Below are 25,916 nucleotides of genomic sequence, written 5' to 3'. Positions count from 1 at the left end.
TTTGTGGGTTAGATGGAAAACTTTGCTGCTTCTGAGGTACTCGGATATTTTCATTATTTATTGCCAGCCACGAATGCACTCACACACACACATGTGTGGGGAAAATCTAAAGGAATGCTTTTCCGGTAGTTTTTTATTGCTCAATCGAGACGTAGATGCATGGTGTGGGTAGTGAGTTAATGCTAATGGCTGGCTACTTTGTTTCTACTCTATTCTACCAGGAATGTGTCGATATGGAGTAAGTGTGGGCTGTTCCTTTGGCAGTCCTTTATTAATTGGAATTGCGCAGCAAATAAATGAGATCCAACGACAGACAGACAGACAGGCGGTAACACACAATGGTTGGCAGCTCATAAATGTCCAAACGACTGTCGACGACTGAACGAATCGCTAAATGCATTAACTATAATTGGCTTTTCGACTAATTTCGCTTTTGGGGTAATTAGGCGCTAATGAAACCTAATAGACCTTCCTCAACAGCCAGCCAGCCAAACCACACATCGCGACCGCGGCAGTTTCGGGGAATCAGTCAATAAGCCAACTGCCTTTGGCGGTGGATAACCACCTCGTATTAGGTAAAGGACAAATTGCCTGTCAATCTACGTGTAATTTTTATAAATTTCCAATTGTTCGGCAGTCGCAAGCTCCTTTCTTTTCTTGCCAACCCACCGATTTTCCCTCACCCCCATCCAGGTTTGTAATTAACAGCGCCAAGGAAACTAGGAAAATAGCGGCAACAACCACGGCTCCCAAGGAACTGTTGTAATGTAAGCCACTGCTAATGAACCCATTGCCTGTTTCAGACTAGGGAGAGGGGGTTGGCGGTGGGAGGTGCCAGGTGCCAGGTGAGACAGGTGAGACAGCCCATGCAGAAACGGCTTTATTAACAGAACGACTTTACCCCACGCTCTCCCGTTGGTTCTCCCGTTTTTAGATTTTTTTATTGCTAAACTTTGTTTCTTTGGTTGTTGGGCTCGTTTTCCTTTTTCCCATTCACCACATACATTTGGTAAGGCACTGAGAGAAATTATATAAAAGTAAGAGTAACAAAAACTATATACATACATGTTATAAATTTTTAAGTAAAGCAAAATACAAAGATATTAAGATGTGACTTCTTATTCTTTAAGAAGTTTCAATTATATATATTTGATATAATTTTTCTCTCTGCATTTAAATGGAAAACTAGAGCTAGTCACCGGGACTAGGTTTCTATATCGAAGTCAGCCCGTTAACGCTTGTCGACATTCACTTTGCCCGTTCTCATGCGACACTTTGAATGTTTTAAATGGTTTTTTATTGCCTCGCCCCTCGCCATTTGCTAGCTTTTCCCACTTTTCTCACTCTTTATGCCTTTCCTCCCTGTATCCTTGTTGTCGCCCTCGTCCCGTTTCGCTGCTGCATAAAATTAGTTTAATCACTGTTTTCAGAGTCCGAACGGAGAGGGGGGGCAAGGCAGGTGAGAGCGAGCCAAACCCATAAGTAAGCGTAAATAATGTCAAAGCAGTGCAACTATAGGGAAGGACATCCCGGCCCAGCCCAGGACCTACCCGCCTCACACCACGCACTTCCCGTTGCCGCCGCCACCATTGCCTTCGCCATCCTGCGGGTGTCAATAGAAACATTAACTGGGCGTGCTGACAAAATTAGCACAACAATTATGCAGGTATTAGTCGAAGTTTGCTCGTATTGTGGGGCCCCGATTGGTAGGTCCTTTGGGGCAGGTCCTTCGGGGCGGAAACAAACGGAGGAGAAGCGTTTGACACGAAAGAAGCGATTGTATTAACAGGGGAACCGAAAGAAGCCTTTTGCTCTTTTTTTCTGTTGGGACCTTTACAGGGACCATTATTTGTTTAAATTATAACGAACTTGTACAACTTTCTAGGGAAATGAACTTGTAACTAGACAGTCTATAATTTAAATATATTTCTATGTTACAGAGAAAAAAAGACACAACGTTGTTATACAAAAAATTATTACAAATGTATAATTATCAACATTACAAATTTTAAAAGCTTCAATATTTTACGAGCAACAAATAATTACTAGGATCATTTCACCTCTTAAAAATTGTGAGTAAACAACCAAAGTCCATTAATAGGACCAGTAAATAAAACCCCTTTGATAGAATATCATCTAACATTTTAGACAACAAAAATACTCCACCCACTCACCGAATGGATTTCGCAAAAGAGTGGCAAAAACTCGCATTGCGTATACGCCATGTTGGACAATAACAAAAAATCAAGCAAAACTTAACCCCAGCTCGTTACGGGACAGGTGAGCAGCAGACCCGTGTCAGGTTTATCAATTTATCTTGTGACCAAGCGCCGGCAAACAAAATGCTTATAATGTGCTCTAATAATTGCAATGGCTTTTTATTTATACGCTCCGCAAACAACAACAACAGAGGTCTCTCCTCACCTGGGGGTCGACACAGGTAAAGGGGAGGCGGCAGGTGTGCTCGGCCAGAGCGAAATGTGCTGTTGTCATGAAACATTTGTCACAATAAACTTTATTTGTTTTCGTATAGTGCAGGTATATATCCACAGGAAGAAATAGAATGGTGTTAAATAGTTTTTATCAGCTTTATATTTTGATTGCAACTAATAACGATTTTAAGGGGTGGTTTTAAAATATTATTTCTCTTTAATACTTATTCTCCGCTCTATAAACTTAAAATTAAATAAAATCTTGCAATTTTTATTAAAGTAATATACTGTAAATACATTAAATAACTAGTTCGTTGCGTAAATATTTATTTCCTGTGTATATCCTCGCATGCTTTATTTGCTCTTCGCTTTGCTGTGACTGCGAGGATGTTTGCCAGTTTGTGTTTAAAAGTTTCCCTAACTTGTTGTGGGTGCTGGCTGTTAGTTCTCGGTGTGTGTGTGTGTGTGTTTCGGTGTGTTTGGTGTGTATGTGCGTGTTGGAAGCGCATAAGCCGCGATACGGCCTTAGCCCCGACCCATCAAGTGACCCTCCACCCCTCCCATCCTGGTCACTGGCGGAGCAAAGGCAATCCCAGCCCTGGAATTCGCCTCACTGCGGTGACATTTGTTTGCATTTAAAGGGGCAGGCCGGCAGGATGTCAAGCATTTAGCATTACACATTACACACTCCCATTACACAGTTCGTAATGTTCAGATGCTTGGCGGCGTCAACGGGGCCCATAAAGCGGTTGGAAAAAAAATAAAACGGCAAGCACCGCCAGACACGTGTTGATTATGATTATAATTAATTGGCTAGTTCTTTTTAATTAGTCTGAAATGCCATTCGGTTTAAACGCAAACCCTGAAAACTTGTTGCGGTTCGAGGTCTGGGGGTTTGGTTTTTAGTTGGGGTTAGTTACCTGAATCCTAGCTGCCACCCGCTCGCCGTTGTAGCGGTTGGGATTGAACCATCCCTTCGTGGAGCCCGTCACAAGGACGATGCCGAGCAGGAAGAATAGAATCAGCGCGGTAATCACGAGCTTGGCACGCGTCGATATAACCATTGCCATTTTGTACGATATTTACACGTCCCGACACCGACACCGATTCGATATACAACACTTATGCCACTACGAAATCGACGCGAACGCGAACAAACGGAAAAACCGACGACGACGAATCGAATTGCCTGAAAGAAAATGCATAAATTGGAATATTAATTAGCTGAGGGTGGGTATATTGCTTTTTGCCACCGTCGCACAAAATGGTTTGGATTTTGGTTCTAGTTCGATCTGGGGTTCGTTTTCGCTGGTCACAGTGCTGGGAAAGGTACAATTTATTTTGAAACCTATTGAAAGTAACATGGGTTACATAAATCAACCATGTCGCGGACACTTGTGTACTAAACTTGTAAATTGCAAATACAGCAGATCTCGTTACTGGAAATACACCTTAAGGGGTTTTAAGTTGAAAACATATGTATTTACGATAGGCACCAGCTAATCCATAAATATATCCAACTTTAGACAACACCTCAGATTAAGCATTAACTTAACTTCCGGTTGAGATTTCCTTGTATAAGTTAAAAGGAAAATAGGTACCTAATCCCTGGTACAACTAGCCATATCTTTCACATCTCTGATTATTGAGATGTCGGCAAGTGTATTTGACCCGGCTGGACTTTGGCTTAGGGATATTGCTGGCTGTGATGCTGATGCCTAATGGCTTTTGTGGCCAAGTATTAACCTTGCGAACTCCCCTCCTTGGCATGGCGCAAGATGTTTGCCCGGAGGAAGGAAGGTGCTTTCCATCGCCACAAAGCGTTTTTGTACACATGCCACAAGCACTCACACATGTACAAGTATTGTGTAAGGAGCTCGCTCTCACGCACACACACACACACATAAACACACGCCCCTTAACAGGCACTCGACCAAGGACCCCCGACCCTCACGCTCACTTCCTGTAAACGCTACAAATGTAATACGTTTTATTTAATTCTGCTTCCCGTTTTTTCTTTTTTTTTTTCTTCTGTGCCTTCCACCAGTCGCTTGTCAGCATTTTCTCACTGATTTGCGGCGCCAAGGGTGGCGGCTGAAAAATATGGCCGAAAGCGTAGAAAGGGCTTGTTGACACCCTGTAAAAATGGGGATTTTGTGGAGATTTGAACTTTCACACACTTAAATAAACTAACTTGAAATTCATGTAAAATATAAAGCATTTAAAGGGGTCATTAAAATATCTTTTAATTTTTAAATTAATTATAAAATATAATTGAATTTTTACAGCTTTGATAAATTAATTTTTTTATACAACAATTTTATTTCAAAGTTAAGCCCCTTTTAATCCTGCATGTCAGGGGGTAGCACTTGAAGTAAACTTTACGAAAAGTTAAGCTGCCAACAAGTTTATTTGGAAAAAATATTGAATTATAGCAACGTCAAAGGCATAGAATGAAGGCAGCTCTCAAAATTGGTCACATGTTCGCAAGATGTCTTGCTCCAGGACTTCTTCACTTTCCAGGATTTTCTGTTTCTTTTTTTTTCTTTTGGCAACCGCATAAAGGCATAAGCCGAATGTTTCGCAGCGGGTTATGAGCGTGTCCTTGAGCCAGTGCACCCCCGAAAAAAATGAAAGTAAAATAAAAATAAAAATAAAAAAAAAAGCGAGAAGCAACTTTTGCCAACCTACATAATTGCGGCAAAAGTTGGGCCTACGCTCACACACTCGCAATCACACCCTCCGAGAGAGAGAGATACACCCACACAACAACAACTTATTACGAGGCTAAGAGTTGGCTCACAAAAGTATGCTACAGCTACAGCCAGCGCATAATTACGATAATCGTGTCAGTCTGGAGCCACCAGAAGCAGCAGCAGCGTCCATGCGCTCACCTTAAGTCTTTAACACCCGGCCACGCCCATACCCCCCCCCCCCCAAAAAAAAATACCGGCAACACGCCCTCTATTCAGCTCCGCCTTAGGGCCTTCTTCAGGGGTAAAAAGAGGGGCCCAAAAACCAACCAGTTATTGAGTCAACGAGTCGGCGGCGGCGGCGGCGGCGATGGCGGCGTAACACAAACTTTTTGTGTGCCCCCCAAAAGTGGAAGTGGAAGCCAAAAAGAAACTTTTTTTATGCCAAGTCAAGCGACTGGCCCACACCTCGGAATCCCTCCATTCACCTCCTGCGTCCTGCGTCCTGAGTCCTGACTCCTGCTAACTTGGCATTCTTCACGCGGCATTAAAATTCTGCGACTGCAGGCATACAAGCCGAGTTTAAGCTTAAAGTTTGACGCGGTTCAAGTTTTCTAATGAAATTACCATCTCCTTTGGTCCTCGGTCCTACTTTTAATGAAAAGGGGCAAGCTGGCTGCTGCTCCTTAAACAGGACGAACGTAAAAAAAAAAAATAGCACACAAAAAAGGACAGTGGAGTGCGATAAGAAGGAAATTTCATATCTTTTACCAAATTAAGTACACAGAAATGAGTAACGACTTTTGAAGTTGTCATGGTAGCCAAAAAGTTAAATCCAGCCAGGGGAAAAAGAAAGTTTCCAAAAGGGGGGAATATACATAGTTGGGGGAAAAACCTTTTTTCGGACATTAGCGCCTAATGAAGATAATGGGGCGACATATTTAAAAAGGGTTCTTCCTCACCAACGCCCAAAAACCAAAAGGTTTATGCCAACTCATCTCGTAAGTGTGTGTGCACAGAGAATAAAAAGTATAAGAACATTAACTATGTATTTTAGGAATTAAATATAATATTTCTTAGCTAACAGAAATCGCATTTGAATTAAGAATAAAATGTTTGAGGTTTAGCTTGCTAAAAAATAAATTTTTTGAATTATCTAAAAGAATCTAACTTTTTCTTTTCTTGTTCTTTTCTTTGTGTGTCTTTTTTTTTTGGGTTTCCTGTGCTGGTTTTCCGTTTGACATGTAATTTTTAATAAGCACCGTTTTCCGCACAAACTTCCTATTTTCTGTAGGCCTTTGTGTGCAGTTATCAGTGACAAGGTCGGTATGGTGGAGGGGGAGGAATGTGTCACACATGTATCCTTAATATGAAGGCGGAACAAAACAAAACGTCACTGGAAGAAATGTCTAATGTGTAACCTCAGGCTTCTGTGATTTCTGTGAAGGTTTGATCGATAAGCAGAAACGGCCTGACAGCTCCTCCTCCGGCCTGCCTCCAGCTCCTAGAACCCTTGTTATCCCCTATCCATATAGGGACCACGTTGGTGGGAACGGGGACGCGTGTTCCCAATGATTAAAACGCGCTCATGAAGTCTCAGCTTAATTAATAACAACCCAAATAATCGGGCACACACGGATGAGGGATATGGGTTTTGGGGAATGGAATGTAGGGCGTTGCTATCAGCTCGTATAATTAAAGTCAAAAATTTGCATAATTTATGTTTATTGGTGACGCCCCATTGGTTGGTATGGATTTCCGCCTCTCGCCTTGGGGTAGCCATAAAATTACAAAATAATCATAGTTTGTCGTTATACCCTCCCCCATACTCTGGTGCCATCAAAGACATTTCCGTTCAGTTCGCATTTTTGTAAGGGTTTTATGTGGTTGCCAGAGCCTCAGCAGCCCACCAGACCCACCAATGTTCATAAAATAGGCGCCCGAATATGTACGACTTTAACGACCTGCAGCTCTAGACGTAATAAAAAATCCATTTATGGGAATAAATACAAAAGGTACCATACATGTGTTCGGGTTTTTGGGAGTAAAAAAAAAATAACTCATGGCCGTTCTTCAAGCTGAAATAAATGCGGTAAATGAATACTGAAAAAGGGATATATATCGTAAAATGATGGAAAAGTAATCAAAGTCAAGGAATTCGACAATAATTTATTTATTATAAAATGCACAAGTCAGCCTCAAAGTCGTTGAGTTAACAAATGTTCTAACTTGTTCCAAAATATAATGCAGTAACAATTTTATTAAGCATTTGAGCAACATGTTTTTTCCAACACAAGTACTTACAAATTTACAGTACTTTTTATTTTATTTGTTTTTAAATCTATTTAAATCCTTTTAGGTCGAATAATTAAACGAAATAGAAATAAAATGCTGTTTATGATTTGCAATGCTTTTAAATATAAAAAAATCAGCAACAAACTTTTTCAACAAAGCTTTTAAATGTAACCCAAGAACTTGGCCTAGTTAAGAATGCCACAAACAATAACAAAGTATAAACATATTTCCAATGAAAATAGCAAAGCAATTATTTTTTAAACCAAACTCTTTTGTATATATTTTTTTTCTATATGCATCATATTGACCAACTATGAACTAACAAAACAATATAAACTGGTCAATTTCATGCAAGCCAACGTATGCTTTTGATGGGCCAGGACATGAGTGAGTGTTTAGTCGAAAACTAATTTCCAAACACAATCGAGTGGGAGTTGTTGGCCCCTGATATGTAAATAAACATTTCAAATTGAATTTCGAAATTGTGTCGGCATAATGGCCTGTAATATTGCATTATGATGATAAATTGATCAATTTACGAATCAAAATTACATATTACGAGGAATGATGGAAGTCAACGCTGCAAACGACAAAAACAAAACAATCAGACTTTTGATATTTAAATGCATATTAGCCACAAACACACACTGAGATGGCGGTGCATGAATATTTATGATCACTTAGGCCGAGAGAATTTGCAGAGGAAAGTTTGTTTTGTAATTGAAATTTTCTGCAAACTTGCTGCTCTGCGCTGTGAGGTCATCACCATGTGCAATTAAATGCTAGTGAAATGGCCAAGGATTTTAAAGTTGAAGCCATGATAGCCGTCTAGTCTTTTGAAGGGTTAACTTTCGCTTTATGCTCACGAGGCCGTACTGGGCCCTTTGTTTCATCCAACCCCCGACGCCCATTAAAATCCAGACCGCGGCAGCCATCGCTTGCCAGCGTTTTTATTTAATAAATAAAACGTATTTTCCTTTTGCCCTTCGGCCATATGCGAAGAACGCGGAACACCGAATGCCGAATGCCGAACGGGCGAAGGCAAAGACAAAAGGCGGGCGGCCAGCCCACAGTATTATAAATGTATACATATTACGCATACGCCCTGTGCTGCTTTAATATGCATATGCAGGAGCGATGGGTGGGAAGTTGGGCAAATGGAAAGTGGAACGAGTGTGACGAGTGGGAAATGGGGAAATGGGGGAAATGGTATCTGGGATATGAGGAAAAACGCCAGCTCTGTTCTGTGGTTAGTGACGCGTCGGGCGAAAACAGTTTTCTCTGGCGCTTTAATGAGTTTGCCATTGATTTAGGCGCGCCAGCCAATCTGAAGGGAACCCCCTATATCCTATATCCTATATCCTGTTCATATAGCCAGGACTATGTTGGGCTTTGACCTGGGCCAGCTTGTCATAATTTATGCGCGAACCGTGTTCAATTTGATGGGGCGACATTCCAAACCATTTGTGTGTGCGAAGGGGCCCTTATTCCATCCGGCCATATTTACCTTCAAGCCAAACGAACAACGAACGCACTGGGATCTCACTAGTCAGTCACTTTAAATTATGGGATTTGCGATATGCGGGATATGCAACGTAATACGTTTAAGGGTTAAACTGGGTTTATGCACGCGCGCGCGGTGGCAAAAATATTGAATATGTTGACAAAAATCACAGATAATTTAATTGCAAATACTTTGCTTTATTTATAGGTATGAGTTTTGCTTTTAAAATTTATTGTTATTGTGAATTATGTATGCGATTTATTTGGGCTCATTTGTAATTACAAATGACAGCACACATGTTATGTGCCTTCGGTTTCTCGTTATTGTACTTCTCGCTATGTAATTTAATTTTTTTTTTATTATTTATCGTTTAATCGACGACCGTTCCGGTGTGTTTCTTAATTTACTTTTTCACACCGCATGCACTATGGCATTGTGCAATTGATTGATTTCCATTCGAACAAGCTCGCAGAGTGCAGATATTTTGTGTTTTTGTGTGTCTGGTGGGGAGTTGGACAGTGACTGTGCTTGGGTTTAGTTTGCCTTCTCCTCCACTTCAGAGCTGAGTTCCTGACGGATTTCTCGCGAAATAAAACAACGACAACGACGACGACGCGATATAACAATTGCAATTGGTATAACAAGGGTAAAAGTAATTTGCTAGTCTGATATCTGGCTTTGATATCCTTGGGGACTGTCTCCCATTCGCGATATGTGCGTTCTTTAGTGATATGATCGATTGCCAGGATATAATTCTCGGGGGGGGCATGGAACACTTGTGCGGCAGCTTTGGTTTACGGATTCAGTTCAGGAGTTCAGCGATCGAATTTTCAAACGCTTGCGCGGCCTCTCCTTCATCTTTGGTCGCATAATTGAATTTTAATTGACTCGATTCCCGGGCCAGTCACTTTGGTTCACTTAGGCAAACATATTTCATTCGGCCAAATAAATCACTTTCATATTTTGCGGCTAAGCCAGCACAAGGGCTTCATTTGCAGTTGTTTTCGCTGCTGCTGTTATAGTAGCCGTAGCCGTAATCGTATGCGTTGTAGTGCCACTCACGACGTCCGGAAAGCGGCAGGACGAAGACGAGCAGGACGAAGACGAAGACCAGGACGAGGACGAGGCAGAGTGCCTAGACGTGGACCGACAGCACGGCGGCAACGAGAAGTTCATCTTAGACCCGGCCGAGTGGCCATCTGAACTGTTGGAAAACGCGAACGCAACTGAAAAGGTAAACGCACTCGCCGCCCAAGGAGCCCCATCAAATCACAGCAATCTGTTCGTGCCACAGACAACACAGGCTGCCTCGTGCCGCCTCGGTTTGCTCGACTCTTCGGCTGCTGAATCCCGCCGAGCGCTGAATTTCCAGAGAGCGAACACTACCGAGTGAGTGCCCACAGCGCGTATACGCAATGTTCTCACTCTGGCTCAAGCCCATGAGCGCTCTTTGAGTTTGAGCTCAGCGTTTGAGTGAAATCAGTTGAGTGGAAAATATACGAAGAGGGTTGCAAGGACGCTGAGTGACTGCCAATTTCCACCGCCAGATGGCCAAATGGCGCCACTTAAGGGTGACTACCAGTCTACCCAAGAGTGAAATGGTGAAAAGCTCTCAGGCATTGCACAAGAACAAGAAATTTACTTAGAATTAAGAACTTGGAAATAAAACTCAATCTGGTATTTATATAAATAAACAAGAAACCTTGTAATTAGATCCAATTGAGCAATTGAACCCCCTACCCTCATCGATAATAAAAAGCCTCTTCACTTACAATTAAGATCTTAAGCAACTCGCTGGCGTTTCGAAAATTATTCCCTTTGCAATTATTGTAAATAGATAAATAGATCAAAGTAAAAAAATCAAATTGGCCGCCGCCAGAACTTACCTCGAACTTGCCACCAACAATGGAGCCCGCCTGGCCAATATATAGAGTTGAGGCAGAGTCAAAGACCAACTCGATGGGTTCCCTAAGCACTGGCGTGGTGTTGCGCAGCTCACAGTCGTAATAGAAGGACACCTTGTCGCTGAGCACCTGGAGAGCGATCGAGTTCCACTTGTCCGGCACATGAGCCACACCGAAGCTGGCCAACTTGCGGCCAATGCTTTGGTCCGCCTGCGTATAGACCAGCGATACGTTGTAGCTGTTCTTCACCACCGGCGACAGGTGGACGCCCAGCTGAACGACAGTGTCCAGCGGGTTGACCACACTGAACAGGTAGCCGCCCTTCAGTGAGCTCTGCCGGAAAGTGATCAGGATGGCGAACTCGTACAGTTTCTCGGGCAAGAGCATGCGGTACGGTGACTTTACGTCTGCCGTTTGAAGGAAACGAAAAGCGGGAAAACCATCCTCTGCCTCTCCGAACTCGATGCCCGCAAATTGATTATTGTTCATGATATCCGTCAGCGTATACTCGGCCAGAGCATCTGTAAGAAAAGTGGTCTTTATTGTAGTTGAAAATCCCCTACACTATACTACACTTTTCGTTCGAACATGATCGAACATTTGGTAGCCCAAAAATAGACTCTTTTATTGTATGCAGATGTATAACTGTTTACTTAAATTAACACATAAATAAATAAAATATCTTTTAAATATATCAAATACACCCACCTTTGATAGACTGTCCTGTAAATTCAAAGGAACCCAGGACTGGTGCCAGCAGCGCACTCATCAAAACCAATATCAGCATTAGTAGACGCATATTGACCACAGCCGGAATGCTGAAATGAGAAAATAGATACACAAAAGGTCAGAATTTATTCAAAGTGATTCGATTGAAGAGGAACTTCCGTTTCAATCTGTAATCAATACACAAATGTGGCCAGTTCAAATTATGCCCACAAACAGTTCCACTCAAACGGACACTTGTGCGTGGAAATAAACCGACCGCAGACCAGACACTTTATGCGCCGCCCGCAATTATTGGCCCCGGGTATATACATATGTACATATTGGTAACACGAGTCGTACACTTGGCCACTGCTGAAATTATATGCAGACAGGCGACGTTGTCGTTACCCCATCACGTTTTTTGGCCCTCTTACCCCTGCAGTCCCCAGTCAACCGCAGGCCCTTGTCCCATTCACAGTCCCAATCCCAGCCAGCGCCCGCACCCAGAAGATAGTTCAGCTGGAAGCCCCACAACTCTGCGGTCGGTCTTCTTTTGGCTAAACGAAATTCGCAGACTTCAACGGAACGAACTATGCGTCACTCGATGGGATCGAAGGCAGGCAGATCGGCTGAAGAGATTACAAAAAATATTGGTAATTAGGAATGGCAGATTCCTACACACACAGAATAGGCCTATGTATCTATAATTCTGAGAAAATCCTTTAAAGTTATTTAAAAGGGAATAGATACAAATATTTTTAGTCCTGTAATTCTTGGAAAAGCCTTTCAAAACCCATTCAAATTATTTAAGCTCGAATACCTTTTTATTTTAATAAAACAATATTTACCTATTTTTATTTGCCGTGTAAACTTGCTTACAAAACTTAGAGACACACCTAGAATCCAAAAGAACCAAAGATTAAAAGTACTTTGTTTATGAGGGGCACTGTGTCAGTGTGGCATGTCAGAGATCAATGTGAATCATGATCCCATAAATACAATTTTTGTCAACTCGACTCCGTTAAGACCCTAATCGCACGGCCAATAAATCATTTGTGAGCTCAGCTTCTATATATTGTGTAATTGCCCGTGGCCAAGGGCAGCTGATAAACCGGAGCCAGTTTTATTTTGTTTTGTTTTTTTTGAGAAGTTCCCAAGCCACTTTCGGACCACTCCACTTGCCATATGTGCATAATCTAACGCAATTAATGGGCGCCAGCTACCCAATAGATATAGATACAAGGCTCAGATACAATTTACATTTGGAAACTATGCCGCTGACCTCAAATTGTCAGCGGACAATTAATATTTATCAAGCGCGACTTAAGGCAATAAGAATCGGACAAGAAATAACATTTGGAGTCGTGACTTTCACGCCGCATTCTATATTTATTTTTTGTTGCTTTTCCTTGGGGTCTGGAATGCAAATTACTTTCAATTGTGAGCATTAAGTAAAAGTGTTTTCTCGTCTCAATTAACCAGCTGACAGTTCACCCAAAACATTTCGGCAATCGATGACTCGTCATCGTTATGATACATCGATCGGATGGCTTTTAATTCCAACAATATATTTATAAAATAATAGAAAAACCACTCTGATCCATATCTTAATTTCTGCACTTAGCATGCATACTTTTGCGAGTGTCTCTTAATAGGAAAAGTCGTAAAATATGAATTAATGAGAAAAAAACACTTGGAAAAACTTTCTAAACGTTATTATATCTAATGGAAAGCCTTAGCATTATCGTTTTTAAAAGCTTATAAACAATTTGTTCAGGGTTTTAAATAATATATTAAGAAGCCAAACTAATAGGAAGGAAATCAAGAACTTATAAATTACCCTTATCGTTTAATTCCTTAGAACTTAACATGTGGCATGCAATGATAATAAAATTCCATTGAAATCGAAAGCTAAAAATGTAACAAACTCCACAGATCCCCGCAACAAATAACGTCACGTCTCAAAAAAGAATTATCCGAAATGAGACAAGCTTCCTGAATTATATTTTTGTAATATAAAAAATATATATATATTTACTTGCGAATCATCTAGTGCTGTCTACACATATGTGTGCACTTACATCATTCTTTTACCAGCTTCGAGAAGCTTGTTCAACAATCTGCCCGGACCACTTAATGGTATCATTAAGCGCAAAAAACAAACAGCTCTACAAATTGAACAATCCCCCCCCAAGAGGTATTTGATTTTGTAGCATTACCATACGAATTCCTGCCGATTCTGGATGCCTCTCTGTGCCGTCTCCCTGGGCTCCATCCTCCTCACTATGTGCTCCCTGACATAATGAGGCAACGTTTATGCAGTTCACAGACGGAAAGCCGCCAGCACGTGCAACATGAACCGCGTTGCGTACCGCGTGGCCAATGTCAGAGGCGACCCCTTCAGTCCCGAGTGAGGTGCCGCTTTTATATATACAGCAGAGGTTAAAATAATATTTTTAAAAATAATATAATATATTTAAAAACCCCCAAAGAACATTCTTACATTTCTGAAGAGTAACTGAAACTGTTGTATAAACTAATTGATATATTTAAATTTGATATATTCTCAATAAGTTCAAGATCAAAGTAAGTTAAAAATACTTTGTATTATATGCTTATAGACCCCTAAAATAGTTTCAAGTTGAATATTCACATAAAGAATCGTGAGGATATTCCTAACCATATCCAGTTTCCAGTTTTCAGAGCTTCTGCTCTGACCTCGTCTGTGGCAATTGTCTGGCTCTGGCTCCCGGAGAGGCACGGGCACGGGCAGACCCAGAATAATACTTATACTCCGGCTGTTTTGCTTAGAATGGGACGCACGTACGGCCGATTATTGGAACCTAGCCGGCAAACTTGGGCGTGGACGGAGCGCGGTTCATGTAAATGCCCACGAAAGTGTCGAAAGCGGAGTCACAATAAATAAAACGCTTTGGCCTGGCCCAAATCAAATCAAAGTTTCATACATTTCACTTATGAATTTATGAGTCATTATGATTTTCCGCTTTGTATCCGCCGGTCATTTTCCGTCCGTACCATATGCAATTTCTAAAACCAATAAGCAATAAAAATTTATTCAAACTAGCGGCAGAAGCAGCAGCAGCAGCAACAGCTGCGTATGCCGGCAAAAAATTCCCCACTTTTTGTTTTAAATCAAAAACAAAATTTTTCGTTCCTCTTAGTGTTGAGTGTCGTAAAAAGCTGCGCACATCAAATCCAAAAGTCGTCAGAGCGTTGCACATTTAAAGGCGGTATGACGAAGACCTCCAGAGGAGAGCCAATGAAGGGAAACCCCCAGAGTTTCGTAGGAGACACAAAAAGTGTGGAGAATTCTAATAAAATTTTATTTTCAATAGTAAATCGGCTCAATATGACTGAAAGAGGGGAGGGGAGCATATGAAAGGGCTCTCTACGGTCGCAGACACGGCCAGCCCCAAGAGCCGGCAACGCGTACACGGAAAACTGTGCCACTATGTCATCCGAGCCAGGGACCAGGGACCAGAGACCAGAGACCAAAGACCCATCTTGCCCTGACAGCAAAAGAGGCAGAACCAGCACCGGCAACTGTCACGAAGACAGCCGCAGACTGGGAGTACCCTAAGTGAAGGTAAACAAGAATATTTAACCAAGTTATACCGAAGCTCTATTCCATATCAATATAAATAATCATCCTAATACTATTCAGGAAAAATCTAAAAAATATATTTAAATATACAACAAATTACCCTTCTTCTTTATTCAATAAAAAGAGCAATTTCCCAGCCAAGAGTATTTACTATTCGCCTTGTTAAGTATATAATTTTAAAGGGCGCTGTTCGGTTCGTCGCGTACTTTTTGTCGCCGGCTCTGCGCCCCTAAGTGAACTATTAGCTCTGTTGATTTTATGTTTTCCAATTTGTTTTGTGATGTACTTGCCGTGGGGATTGGGTTGTATGTATTGTATGTTGGCTCAAAGAGGGAGAGGGGATGCCAAAGAGTTGGCTGTCAGCTGGCGTGTCGCCTGCCGACGTTTATTGGCCTTGGCTTATTTGTTACGCCCCATACCCGCCCTTTGCAATTCCCTTTGTTTGATTTAAAGGATTTGCATGCCAAATTTGACTTTATTTATTTTTAAGGTTAACACGTACGGTCGCATCAACACGTTTGGCCATGTGATTGGGTCGAATGTTTAACAATTTAAGTGCCTGCATTTAAGGTGGGAAATATTTTACAAAGAGATTTGCATAAATAAGGCGAGAATGCATCGAAATACAAGTTGCCAATCCACAAAAGTCACTTAAGCCCAAAAGCAGCCAACTGTTGCATGTTAGAGTTTTGTGGATGGCTCGAATGGTTGAGGCGTTAAAAGCCCAGGGCGTAATCTGATACTGACCAGCTGACAGAGTGGGATTTGGTTGCCGAGGCATAATCATAATAAATGGATGATCGAGACCCACATTCAGGGCATGAAATGGGAATGCCTCAATGCCTCAATGCCTCAATGAAAGCAACCGGAGAGAAGAGAATGCAAGATGAGCCGAGTTAATTATATAATTACTACATTGTTGTCAGGGCATCCAATTACCAGTGGAACAGTAGCAAATTGGTTGGAGACATTGGGAATTATTATTAAAAGAATTATATTAAATTACGTATTAGAAAATTATATAATATTATTCTTATAATTAACCTTTGAATCGATAATCATTGATATTTTTATTTGACAATTTGTTCGACAAATCAAAGTTAAAAATACTCATAACTTAGTCAAAAAAGCATTAATTTTCATTCGGAAAGTTTTTCTATGTTTGTTTTAATTAGATTAATAAATCTACGTACTCTTTTTAAAAATTTAAAAAATCTAAATTTTAATCAATTTTTATTTTTATTTTAATGACAAAAAAATTTTAAAAAAAATTTAAAAAAAAAATTTCTTTCCTACATGCCTGAAAGATTCGCCTATTCATCCTGATCAAGAATATATATGGATTATTGGATCGGAAATGACTCCTTCATAGAGTTATAAGCTTTTGACTAAAATTATAATACTATTATTTTAGTAGATATTTATTTACATTTTTATATGGCAATTTTTTCTACAAATCAAAGTTTAAAATACTCATAACTTGGTCAATAGAGCACTAATTTTAATTCGGAAAGCTTTCTTATGTTAGTTTTTATTAGATTAATAAATTTGCGTACTCAATTTAAAAATTAAAAAAATCTACATTTTTATCAATTTTTTTTTTAATCATACCCAAAAAAATAATTGGAAAAAATGGACCAAAAAATGTTTACTTTCTTATATGCCTAGAATGATTCGCCTGTCGATGCTGATCAAGAATATATATAATTTATAGGGTCGGAAATGACTCCTTCACAGATTTCTAAGAGTCTGACTAAAATTATAATATCTTACAAGGTGTGTAACAACAAGAAATAAAAAATGAAAGAATTATTAATTAAGCTGAAAATTCAAAGAGTCCAATTGGATCTGATTTTTCATTCATTCATTTATGATTATACGAAAACCTATTTATACAAATCAAGCACTTTGAACCTGAAATATTTCCTAGGAATTTGCAAATATTTATTTATCCGATATTTCTCACTTGGGTCATTGAATCATTAAGAGCGAAAATGGCAAATATATTTCAGTTTTTTGACTGACAGCATCAATGGAAACAATGTGCATGATTTTCCCAGGTTATTTAAGGAATATTATATATGATGGATAAATATAAAAATAAATATAACAAAGGCAATAAATAAAAAAAAACCATTGTTGAGGGATTTTTATGTAAATTCCCGGTGTGGTTGCTCCCCCGGCAGGCATCATCGCCGTGTTTAGTATTCGGGTTAATTCCCTTGATAATGATGTAGGCAAATGGTAACATAAAAACGAAATCGCCAGACAGAAAAACAAACCAAGAAAAAACTAAAACCTAAGAAAAATTATAAATAACCAGAAATGACACCGTATGATCGCGATCTCGATTTTAATTCTCATTTAGCTTCTGACCCCGATTGGGTCCAAGTACGTGGCTAAGTTCCCAGTTTACTTGGGGAGAAAAACAGAAGCTAAAAATGCCACTGGCTTTCAATGTTTCCTAGTAAATTATGCACCCCTTTTTGTTATAACACTGAAAGAGAAAATGTGTTTGTAGAAAAAAGTACCTAATGACAAAGTAATGTTTCAAATATAAAAGGTTACATGATAATTTAAATGCATAAAATCAACCTTTATTATTAGCCAACATTTTCTAGAATACAAAACTAAATACAGTAGCAACTTTTCCTCTGTGTAATAGAGCAGCTGCCTGCTAGTGATTTAAATAATCTCTAAGCGACGAGTGCTACTCATATTGCACTTAACTGAAAGGCCTCAGCCATGTGCAACATGTTGTCGCAATCCCCCCAAAAACCAAGGCGCGGACAGCGAAAAAGTTCAATGAAATGTGCATCATCTGCTGGGGTCCAGACTCTCCCCAACTCTCTGGACTGGATATGGAAATGCGAATGGGGACTCCGCATCGGAATCGGAATCGAATGAGGAGATCTCCAGATCTGAGGCTGCGGCCGTGCGTGTCCCATCGAACTTGATGAATGGGGTGTGCCAAGACATCAGCGTGTTCGTTATTGCTGTCATTATAATGCTTTGCATTTATTTATAGCCTCTTCTCGCTTATCTCGCATGCAATATGTATGTTTGTTATTATTTTTTCGGACATCTTTTGGCCGGTTGAAAGTGGCAGCAAAAATTTGATCAACGATCTCGAGCAACGCACAAGAACCCAAATAGGTAGTTGAACTCTTGCTTTTCGCCACGGGATTCAAGGTTGGCTGGGTGGCCTCCGTGTTTCACGGAGTCTGGAATCCCCAAGTCATGGAGGGAAACCGACTGTTTCCCTGTCTGTTTTCTTCCTTTTTTTCTTGGCTATATCTCCTCTGCTGGCAGTTGGCCAGCCACGCAATGCAAAAGTGTAACTCGAAATGGAGCAAAAGTTCATAAAAAATTGTGGCCACCAGTCGCCGGAATATGTGAGGCGGCCAATGAAAAATTTAAAAAAGAAAACACATTTTTAATTTGGTTTTCCATGGAAATTTTGATGGTATAAAAATAGAGGAAAAAGTCGCAAAATTTATAACTTAAAATAAACTATATTTTTAGAAAAATAGAAGAACTTTTTTCGCTGGCGGGAGTTATTTTGCGAAATATTAATAAATAACTCCTAGTGCTTTTAAATATTTTCTTTAATGAATCATAATATAAAGAATCTGTAAGGTTTCTTTAATATATGTATAGTAACTCTTCAGGAGAGAAAAGTTTTTTAAACCAGATCTTAGCTAAATAATTATTAACTAATTTCTTTAAATTTATACAGCTTTCCTTAATTTTTTACTTTAATTTCTGAACAAACAAACTAAGGACTTTTTTATAACCCATCAAGAAAGGTAGCTGAGTTCAAAAACCCAAAGTATATATTTACGATATTTTTATATGCTATTTTTTGGCAATATTAAAGTTTTTCAAATATCATAACTAAGCCAAAAATACACCAATTTCAATTCGGAAAGCTGTTCTGTGTTAGTTTTTATAAGTTTAACAAATCTGCATACTTGGTTTTTTAATTAATGAAAATTAAATTTTTGTCTAATTTTAACCATTTTAAAATATAAAATTTTGATATAAAATTTCAAATAAAAATTAGAAAAAAATTTTTTTTCTAAAACATGGCTAGATCGATTCGGCTGTTAATGCTGATCAAGAATATATGTGGATTATAGGGTCGGAAATGACTCCTTCACTGCGTTTTAAGCTTCTGACTGAAATTATAATACCTTGCAAGGGAATAAAAAAACACTCATTTTGCTTTAAAAATAGCATTAAATTTTACACTTCCCTAGACGACAGCTGCCCGGGAGACAATAATGTGTCCATCCATCCGCCTGTCCCACCAATTGTTATGGAATTATTCGACTAGCCTGACCTTGTGGGCAACAGATGTAGGGCCAACTGCATGGACCCATAAAAGACCTATAAACATTTCAGTTTATTTCCAATTTGTCTTCTTTGTTGTTATTGCTCATTTTCGCATAAAATTAAAATGTTGGCGGGAAATATTTTATATGTACGAATGAGTATATGTCTCTTTTTTTTTTTTCCAACGAAAATAAAACCAGGAATTATGGGAGAAGGGGATGATTTCAAGCGTTCCGCAACATTCATCATGTGTTTAAGCGCAGGCTAGTTTTGTGGTCTAGGCCTCGGTGGCGTATGCGTAATGCGGTCACTGATATCAACTGGGGAGAGCGTATTTATGGCCTGCCGTTGGCCAAAAGCCTGTTATCAGCTTGGCAGCAGAAATATATGTATATATATAGCGTATCTGACTAAGTTAAAGCCTGGAATTAAAGCCAACCGAAAACCCATTTTGATGGGAGTTGATTGGCAATCAATGAGTGCGCCGCCTGTCACCAGATAAACACAAAAAATCTATTAACTCAGAGTCAAAGTCCTGGCCAAAAGAAATCTAATATCAATTTGGCGGCGATGCGACTCCTCGAGGCGCAATCTCCTTGCCTGGACACGCACACAAGAAGCATCCTTGTGTTAATAATCAATGTGAGTGGCAGGGTGGCTGGGTGGCCGGACGACTCCTTGAGAGGTTAAGTAGCGACTCGTCATCGAGTGGCACTTGACTGCCAAAAGCAGGAAACGGAAGCCACGACACGATAGATGTCGATAAGTCACATACTCCTGCCCGGCTAAAGGCGCATTACGCATACGTGGCTATTAGTCAAAGGTTTTCCCTTCCCTCGCCTAATTGAAACGAGTGCCATGAATACTCCGCCGACGACGACTAAGTGACCCCCATCCACTGTCCCCCAGTCGACGTGCCCCTGCCAGAGATAATGAAATGAAGTAATAAATAAATATATTAACATGCATACACGTCTCGCGTATTTAGTTCATTGTCGTTGGCTATACGTACGAAAAATATAACAATATGTCAGCTTATAGCTGGCTAGAATATTCTGCATAGCAGCAAAAACAACTCATTATAATGTAATCTTGTGATTTCTCAGTTAGTTGGGAATTTATGGGACAGCTGCGTCATCAAAGAGATGCCTTCCTCATCGTGTTAGTTCGGCAATGTATACAATATTTTGTAAGTCCTCACATTAAATTTGAATTTATGAGGAGCACGCGACGAACAGGTTCATCGCTGGACTATTTGCAGGCATCTGTGTTTGAGAAATTACTAAAAATAATCTTTAGAGAGATATCAAAATATAGCATTTCTGATCTAATTAAAAATATAAATCAAAGTGCGATATAGGATGACACGTTCATTGAATCCATCAACGCATTACGCAATCTGATTAATCCGCCAGAGCATCTTAATGCACTTAGTATATTGACGAGTTTACTGGCGCCTTGAAAGCCTGAGAGAAACATTAATGACCTGCCAAGCCATTCAATAATAAATTGATAATACAAAAGATCCGATGAAAGAAGCAATCTTCATGTTTACCTTCTACGGATTCTACAGATTCAATTAATGATATCCAAATTGAAATGTTCGAACATATAGAAATCGTGACAAACTTTTAGCCAGAGCTGACTGACAGTTAGAACCCGTCCATATTTCATATTTCTTATTGCTTCAGATATCAAAAAATATTCCTAACGTAGCACGTGTGCTATGAAAATACCAAGTATTTAGTTTATGTTTGTTTATATTCCCATTTAATTGATTTAGAAATTCAAATTCGCGATCGTGTCTGGGAGCTAACATCATTAGGCAGAGAACTAGTTTCCACACTAGAATAACTATATATTTTAAGTAATTGCATTCAAACTCCCGATCTATGGAGGTCTAAACAAATTTAGTCGTAATATGTAAAGTAATTCCCATTACGTCAAATTGATGTCTACTGAATGAGTATGCATGAATTTCAATTTCCAAAGTTTGCATAAATTGGCGAATGAGAAGTTGAAAAAAGATCACTAAGTGGAGGACAACCACAATCCAATCCAAACCAGACTCCAACTCTAACCGATCAGATCGGAGATAAAGCGCATTCAAGATTTATGACCAAGTACACTTAGGGAAAATGAGAAGATTTAAAAAAATAATGATAATGAACATTTTATATTTTTAAAGCTGTTAAGATGCAGATAGTATATATAGTTTTCCTTTTATAACAAAATAAAGGTTAAATATGTAGAAATATATATTTATAAATAAAAGAAAGAACAACATCTTACATTTAATTTTCCCACCTTACCTATAAAGCAATTAGCTTATTATTTCTTCTACAGTTTCTCAATTCCTCCTCCAATTAATATACATTTTTTTGCAGTGTCCTCGAAGTGGCCTGCTACGTTTGCATAACTCCTCAGTCGCGCCTATCGAGGCGGATAATCGCTGCCAACTTGGCATCGCATCAAGTCCGGCAAACACACACAATGCATGCCAATTAATTAAGACCTGGCACGGGTCCCTGCTCTCCGTCGACTTATTTCGCTAATTGTCTTTCGATCGGACGGGTAGATAGTGGCCGAAATAAATATATGTATGTATATACTTAGGCCAGCTACCCACAGTTGGTTAACAAAATTAGATTAAACGGGTTGCGTTGCGCACGCGCTCAAAGGCGGCTGCCGCCAATTATTGTTAACACGGGCAGGCAAATCGGTGGAGATACCGATTTCGATTCCGAGGCGCCAGTTCAGGTGACGGCGCTTGGCGTTTTGCATAAATTAAATAGATATTATTAAGCTACAGATTGCTATCGTACAAGGGCAATTAAAAGGCGCGGGTTGAATCTCTGAGCTCTGTAATTAAGACCAAAACGGTTCTCGTAGGTGATGAAAATGTAATATAATGTTGCTTAACATCAGCAATCAGTGCGAAATATGATTAAAGGGGACTCCTTTGTTTCTTATTTTTAACTGAAAATGCATAAACAACCCGGGGACAATGGCCATTGTCCTGGGCCTGTAGACAATGACAACAAGTTCCGAAAACGAAAATAAAACTCAGCATGCATGCACCGCATAAAAACGTAATGGCAAGGTCAGCGAAATAACGTCACGATGATTCACTGGAATTGCAGCAGACAAAATTCTGGTAAAATCAAAATGCCAAAGTCCCAAACTGTGCACAGCAAACAAAGCTTAAAGAGATATTACAAATATATCAGAAATTAATTTAAGGGAACATCCCAGTACTTATGCCAGGTATAAAAATTATACAAAGTCATGGAAAAAAATATACTTTAGCCTTATCAAAAATTCAAACCTTATGACCCGCGATCGTGGGAAAGTCTGCCTCAAATGCAAAATGCTGATTAGGACTAATCCGATGCCCGCATGCCACGCCCACCGCAAATAATTCACGCCAATCTTTCACAACAATTATGCGCAACGCCGGCGAGCTAATATTTATGTAAACATGGACACGGACAGCGATTTTCACTCGGCCCGAACACACGTATCTTTGCATCTGTGGGATGCAACTGCATCTGAAAGTGAATCCGAGTGTAAGGCCAGGTTAATGCCTCAAACCTGTTCGTCTTCTGGCTATTTATTTTTGCGGCATATATATATATTTTGTTAATTTTGTTACCTTTGGAGCTGTTTTTTTAATTTTACTGCAGCTAGTCCGGCTACTTGATTTAGGAGTTTGCTTTTGAGATGCACTGTAGGAAAATTAATTTGTATTGGAAAGGTAAGTATTCGATCGAAATTATTATCAGTTAAAAAAAACAAAATTATTTCTTTTAGATTATCGAATATTTGGATATAAATTAATATCATAAATAAATAAGATATATACTTACTAATATATAAACTAAATCAATAGTTCAAAACATTAATCTGCATTAATAACATTTGCTGCATTATATTTTATGTGAGTTAATTTAACCAGCCACTGTTTTGAAATATATTACCAGCTTTCCATTTTAGTTTCTTATCTACATATTGAATATTTTCCATCTCTACTTTAAGACTCACCCCCTTTTTTCTCTCTCTGCACCGCTAAGCCGCCGACAGCTGGCTGGCGAGGAACCAGACCCTCTCGATCTTTCAGCACCAACTGCCTGGTTTCGTTTAACAATATTAATATGAGATGCGAATATGCGGCATTTATCGAGCAACAAGTGGCGGATACTACATACTACTGGGCATGTTTCTAATTTAAATATTTTGCAATATTGTGCGATTCAGAGACGCGAGAACCATTCACAAATGACCTAATTGAGACGTAGGTCCCCCCAGTTATCTCCTGCAGTGATTGCTCACGCGGCTTGGCCTGAGTCAGTTTGTGGTAATGGCACGACATGACGACATCGAATGCAAATTGGTGGCAAATTTTAATTCATTTGTATACTTGCATCTATTGCTTTTTTAGTGAAAAGTCGTACATGTTTCTGACACTGACTCATTAAGATTTATACATGTTCTCGGAGAGGTACTGGCAGGCAGGCAGTCTCCTAAATTGGCATACATTGTTCTGCAATGCTGTTCTGGTTTCATTGTTGGGCCTATGACACAGAGTCCCCTTTTCCATTTTTAATTTTATACCGCCTTTCCCTCCACACACCCTCTGTTTTTTCCCCAACTAATATCGGTGGCGTTCCCTTTTGCAAATGTTTATGTGTATTACATCAAAGTACATTTGTTTTTGCTTCTCTGGCTGCTGCTGCCACAAATTAGAGTCACGAGAGTCGTTGACAAAGGGGGGAGGAGGAGCCTTCAACACTGTCGCCATGTCAGGCCCACAGTTAACAATTGTGTACAGAAAATGTTTTTGTCAAAACTTTCAGTCCTGTCCCGTCAATTTGGGCGGAAAGCGGGCTACCGGAGCTCCGTAGAATTTTGCCATTTAATTAAGACAAGTTGGCGGGGGACAGCCCGCATGGAGATAAAGCCAGGCTTTTTTGGCAGCAATAAACATTATATGCCGGTGGAGTGACAAACAAGTTTAAATAAAATAGTATAATATGTACATATATATAAAAGAAAGTTAAATTGAGATTTGGCAGAAAGCCAGATCAATCAGTATACCGCCTAATTATTTTATTTGTATTACCTATTAAATTTTTACAATTTTAATGCTGCAATTTGCATGCATACGCTAATCCAACAAATATCAAAAGAAAGTCATACAAATTTGGACTTTAATTTGTTTATTTTTACAAGTAATACATAAAACTGATATGAGTCTAGAAACACTTGATCTTTCAAAAATTTCCAGTTAGCTGCATGATTTTTCTTGGCTCATGATCAAAATTTATAATGAAATGATAAAAAATCAAAAGCATAAGTCATAGTTTCAAGACCTCAAGACCTTCTTAAGAATTATCAATATTTGGTCATTGAATATTTAATTTTTTCACTATTACCACATAAATCCTCTGCAATCCACATTTTAAATCAATTTATATGCACATCACAAATTGCTAAATGTATTTTAATAAAAAAAACCAACTGTCAAAGATGCCACCCAATGAATGTATATAGTTTCGAAGAATTGCGACACCTTTCAAACCACGATTTATATCCAGTAATTACAGACCCATTTCGACACGACTGCAATATGCAATTATCGCGTTAGGAAAATATATGTACATTTAATGCTGTGCACCCATAAATCGGAAAATTCGCAGGCGGAAAGTTGACATATTGACTAGCCCCTCGACAGCTTCAATTTCCGCTGCTAAACCGGAGATCGCTCAATCAACATAATGCCGTTGGGAGATCATTAATGTCTAAGACTTTAAATCTTAAGAGAAAAAATCAGGCAAGGCAGAATTTAGTCAATGAACTTTGTTTAAATACTCTTTATATGCTGTATACAAAAAAATATGTATAAATAATAAATACTTCCCTTTTTTTATATATGTATATTCAACGGAAAACAATACGTTTTTCCTGTTTCCGTTTGATAAAAAAGAAATGTAATAATAATTTCAATTGTCATCGCATACAAAACAAAACTCTCCCCTGTTAACACAACATCTAAATAAAGATATATTTAGTTTTTCTGCATAATTTTCGATGACATACATGCAAATAAAATGGGTAAACATTTTAGAAGAATTTGTCCATAGATTACAGACATTCTGCAAATATTTAAGCCCTCAAAATATGGCCAAGAAATTCGACAAGGGCAACTGAAAGCCGAATTTGCCCGGTCTCTTTGTATTTGCCCCGAGTTATACTCGTATTTATTAATGAGCTGCACAAACATGCATAGTCAATTTTCAGTTCATTGCCGTTGTTTTTGGCTTTGTTTGCCTTTTGGAGTAGTTTGTTTGCCGTTGACTAAAGACGATACGCGATGGCAAAAAAAAGGGAAATACAAAAATAGAGAAAATAAGTAAA

At 39.2% G+C, this 25,916-nt stretch overlaps 1 protein-coding gene across 15 annotated transcripts in view; it reads right to left on the bottom strand.

The window, feature by feature from the left end:
* Mp (collagen XV/XVIII-type protein multiplexin) overlaps window positions 1-25,916 on the bottom strand; it is a 62,129-nt gene that overhangs the window by 34,934 nt on the left and 1,279 nt on the right. For 11 of the 15 annotated variants that reach the window (XM_086829713.1, XM_086829715.1, XM_086829716.1 and 8 more), the window contains exons 3-4: window positions 11,537-11,646; window positions 10,811-11,349 (exon numbers count right to left, since the gene is read on the bottom strand). In XM_086829713.1, coding sequence (XP_086685839.1) covers window positions 10,811-11,349; window positions 11,537-11,627 — 630 coding nt within the window. In that variant the 5' untranslated portion in view covers window positions 11,628-11,646. Of the gene's footprint in view, window positions 1-3,352; window positions 3,622-8,927; window positions 10,154-10,810; window positions 11,350-11,536; window positions 11,647-25,916 lie in introns of those variants that run through there. The other 4 variants (XM_020957139.2, XM_020957156.2, XM_086829725.1 and 1 more) reach the window with 1 other exon arrangement.

This window comes from Drosophila serrata, unplaced genomic scaffold (genome assembly GCF_035046125.1).
Source record: "Drosophila serrata isolate PLE 108 unplaced genomic scaffold, ASM3504612v1 contig_217, whole genome shotgun sequence".
In the NCBI taxonomy this organism is placed as follows: Eukaryota; Metazoa; Arthropoda; class Insecta; order Diptera; family Drosophilidae; genus Drosophila; species Drosophila serrata.
Note: the sequence above shows the minus strand (reverse complement) of the source record. Positions and strands in the feature narration are given on the sequence as shown.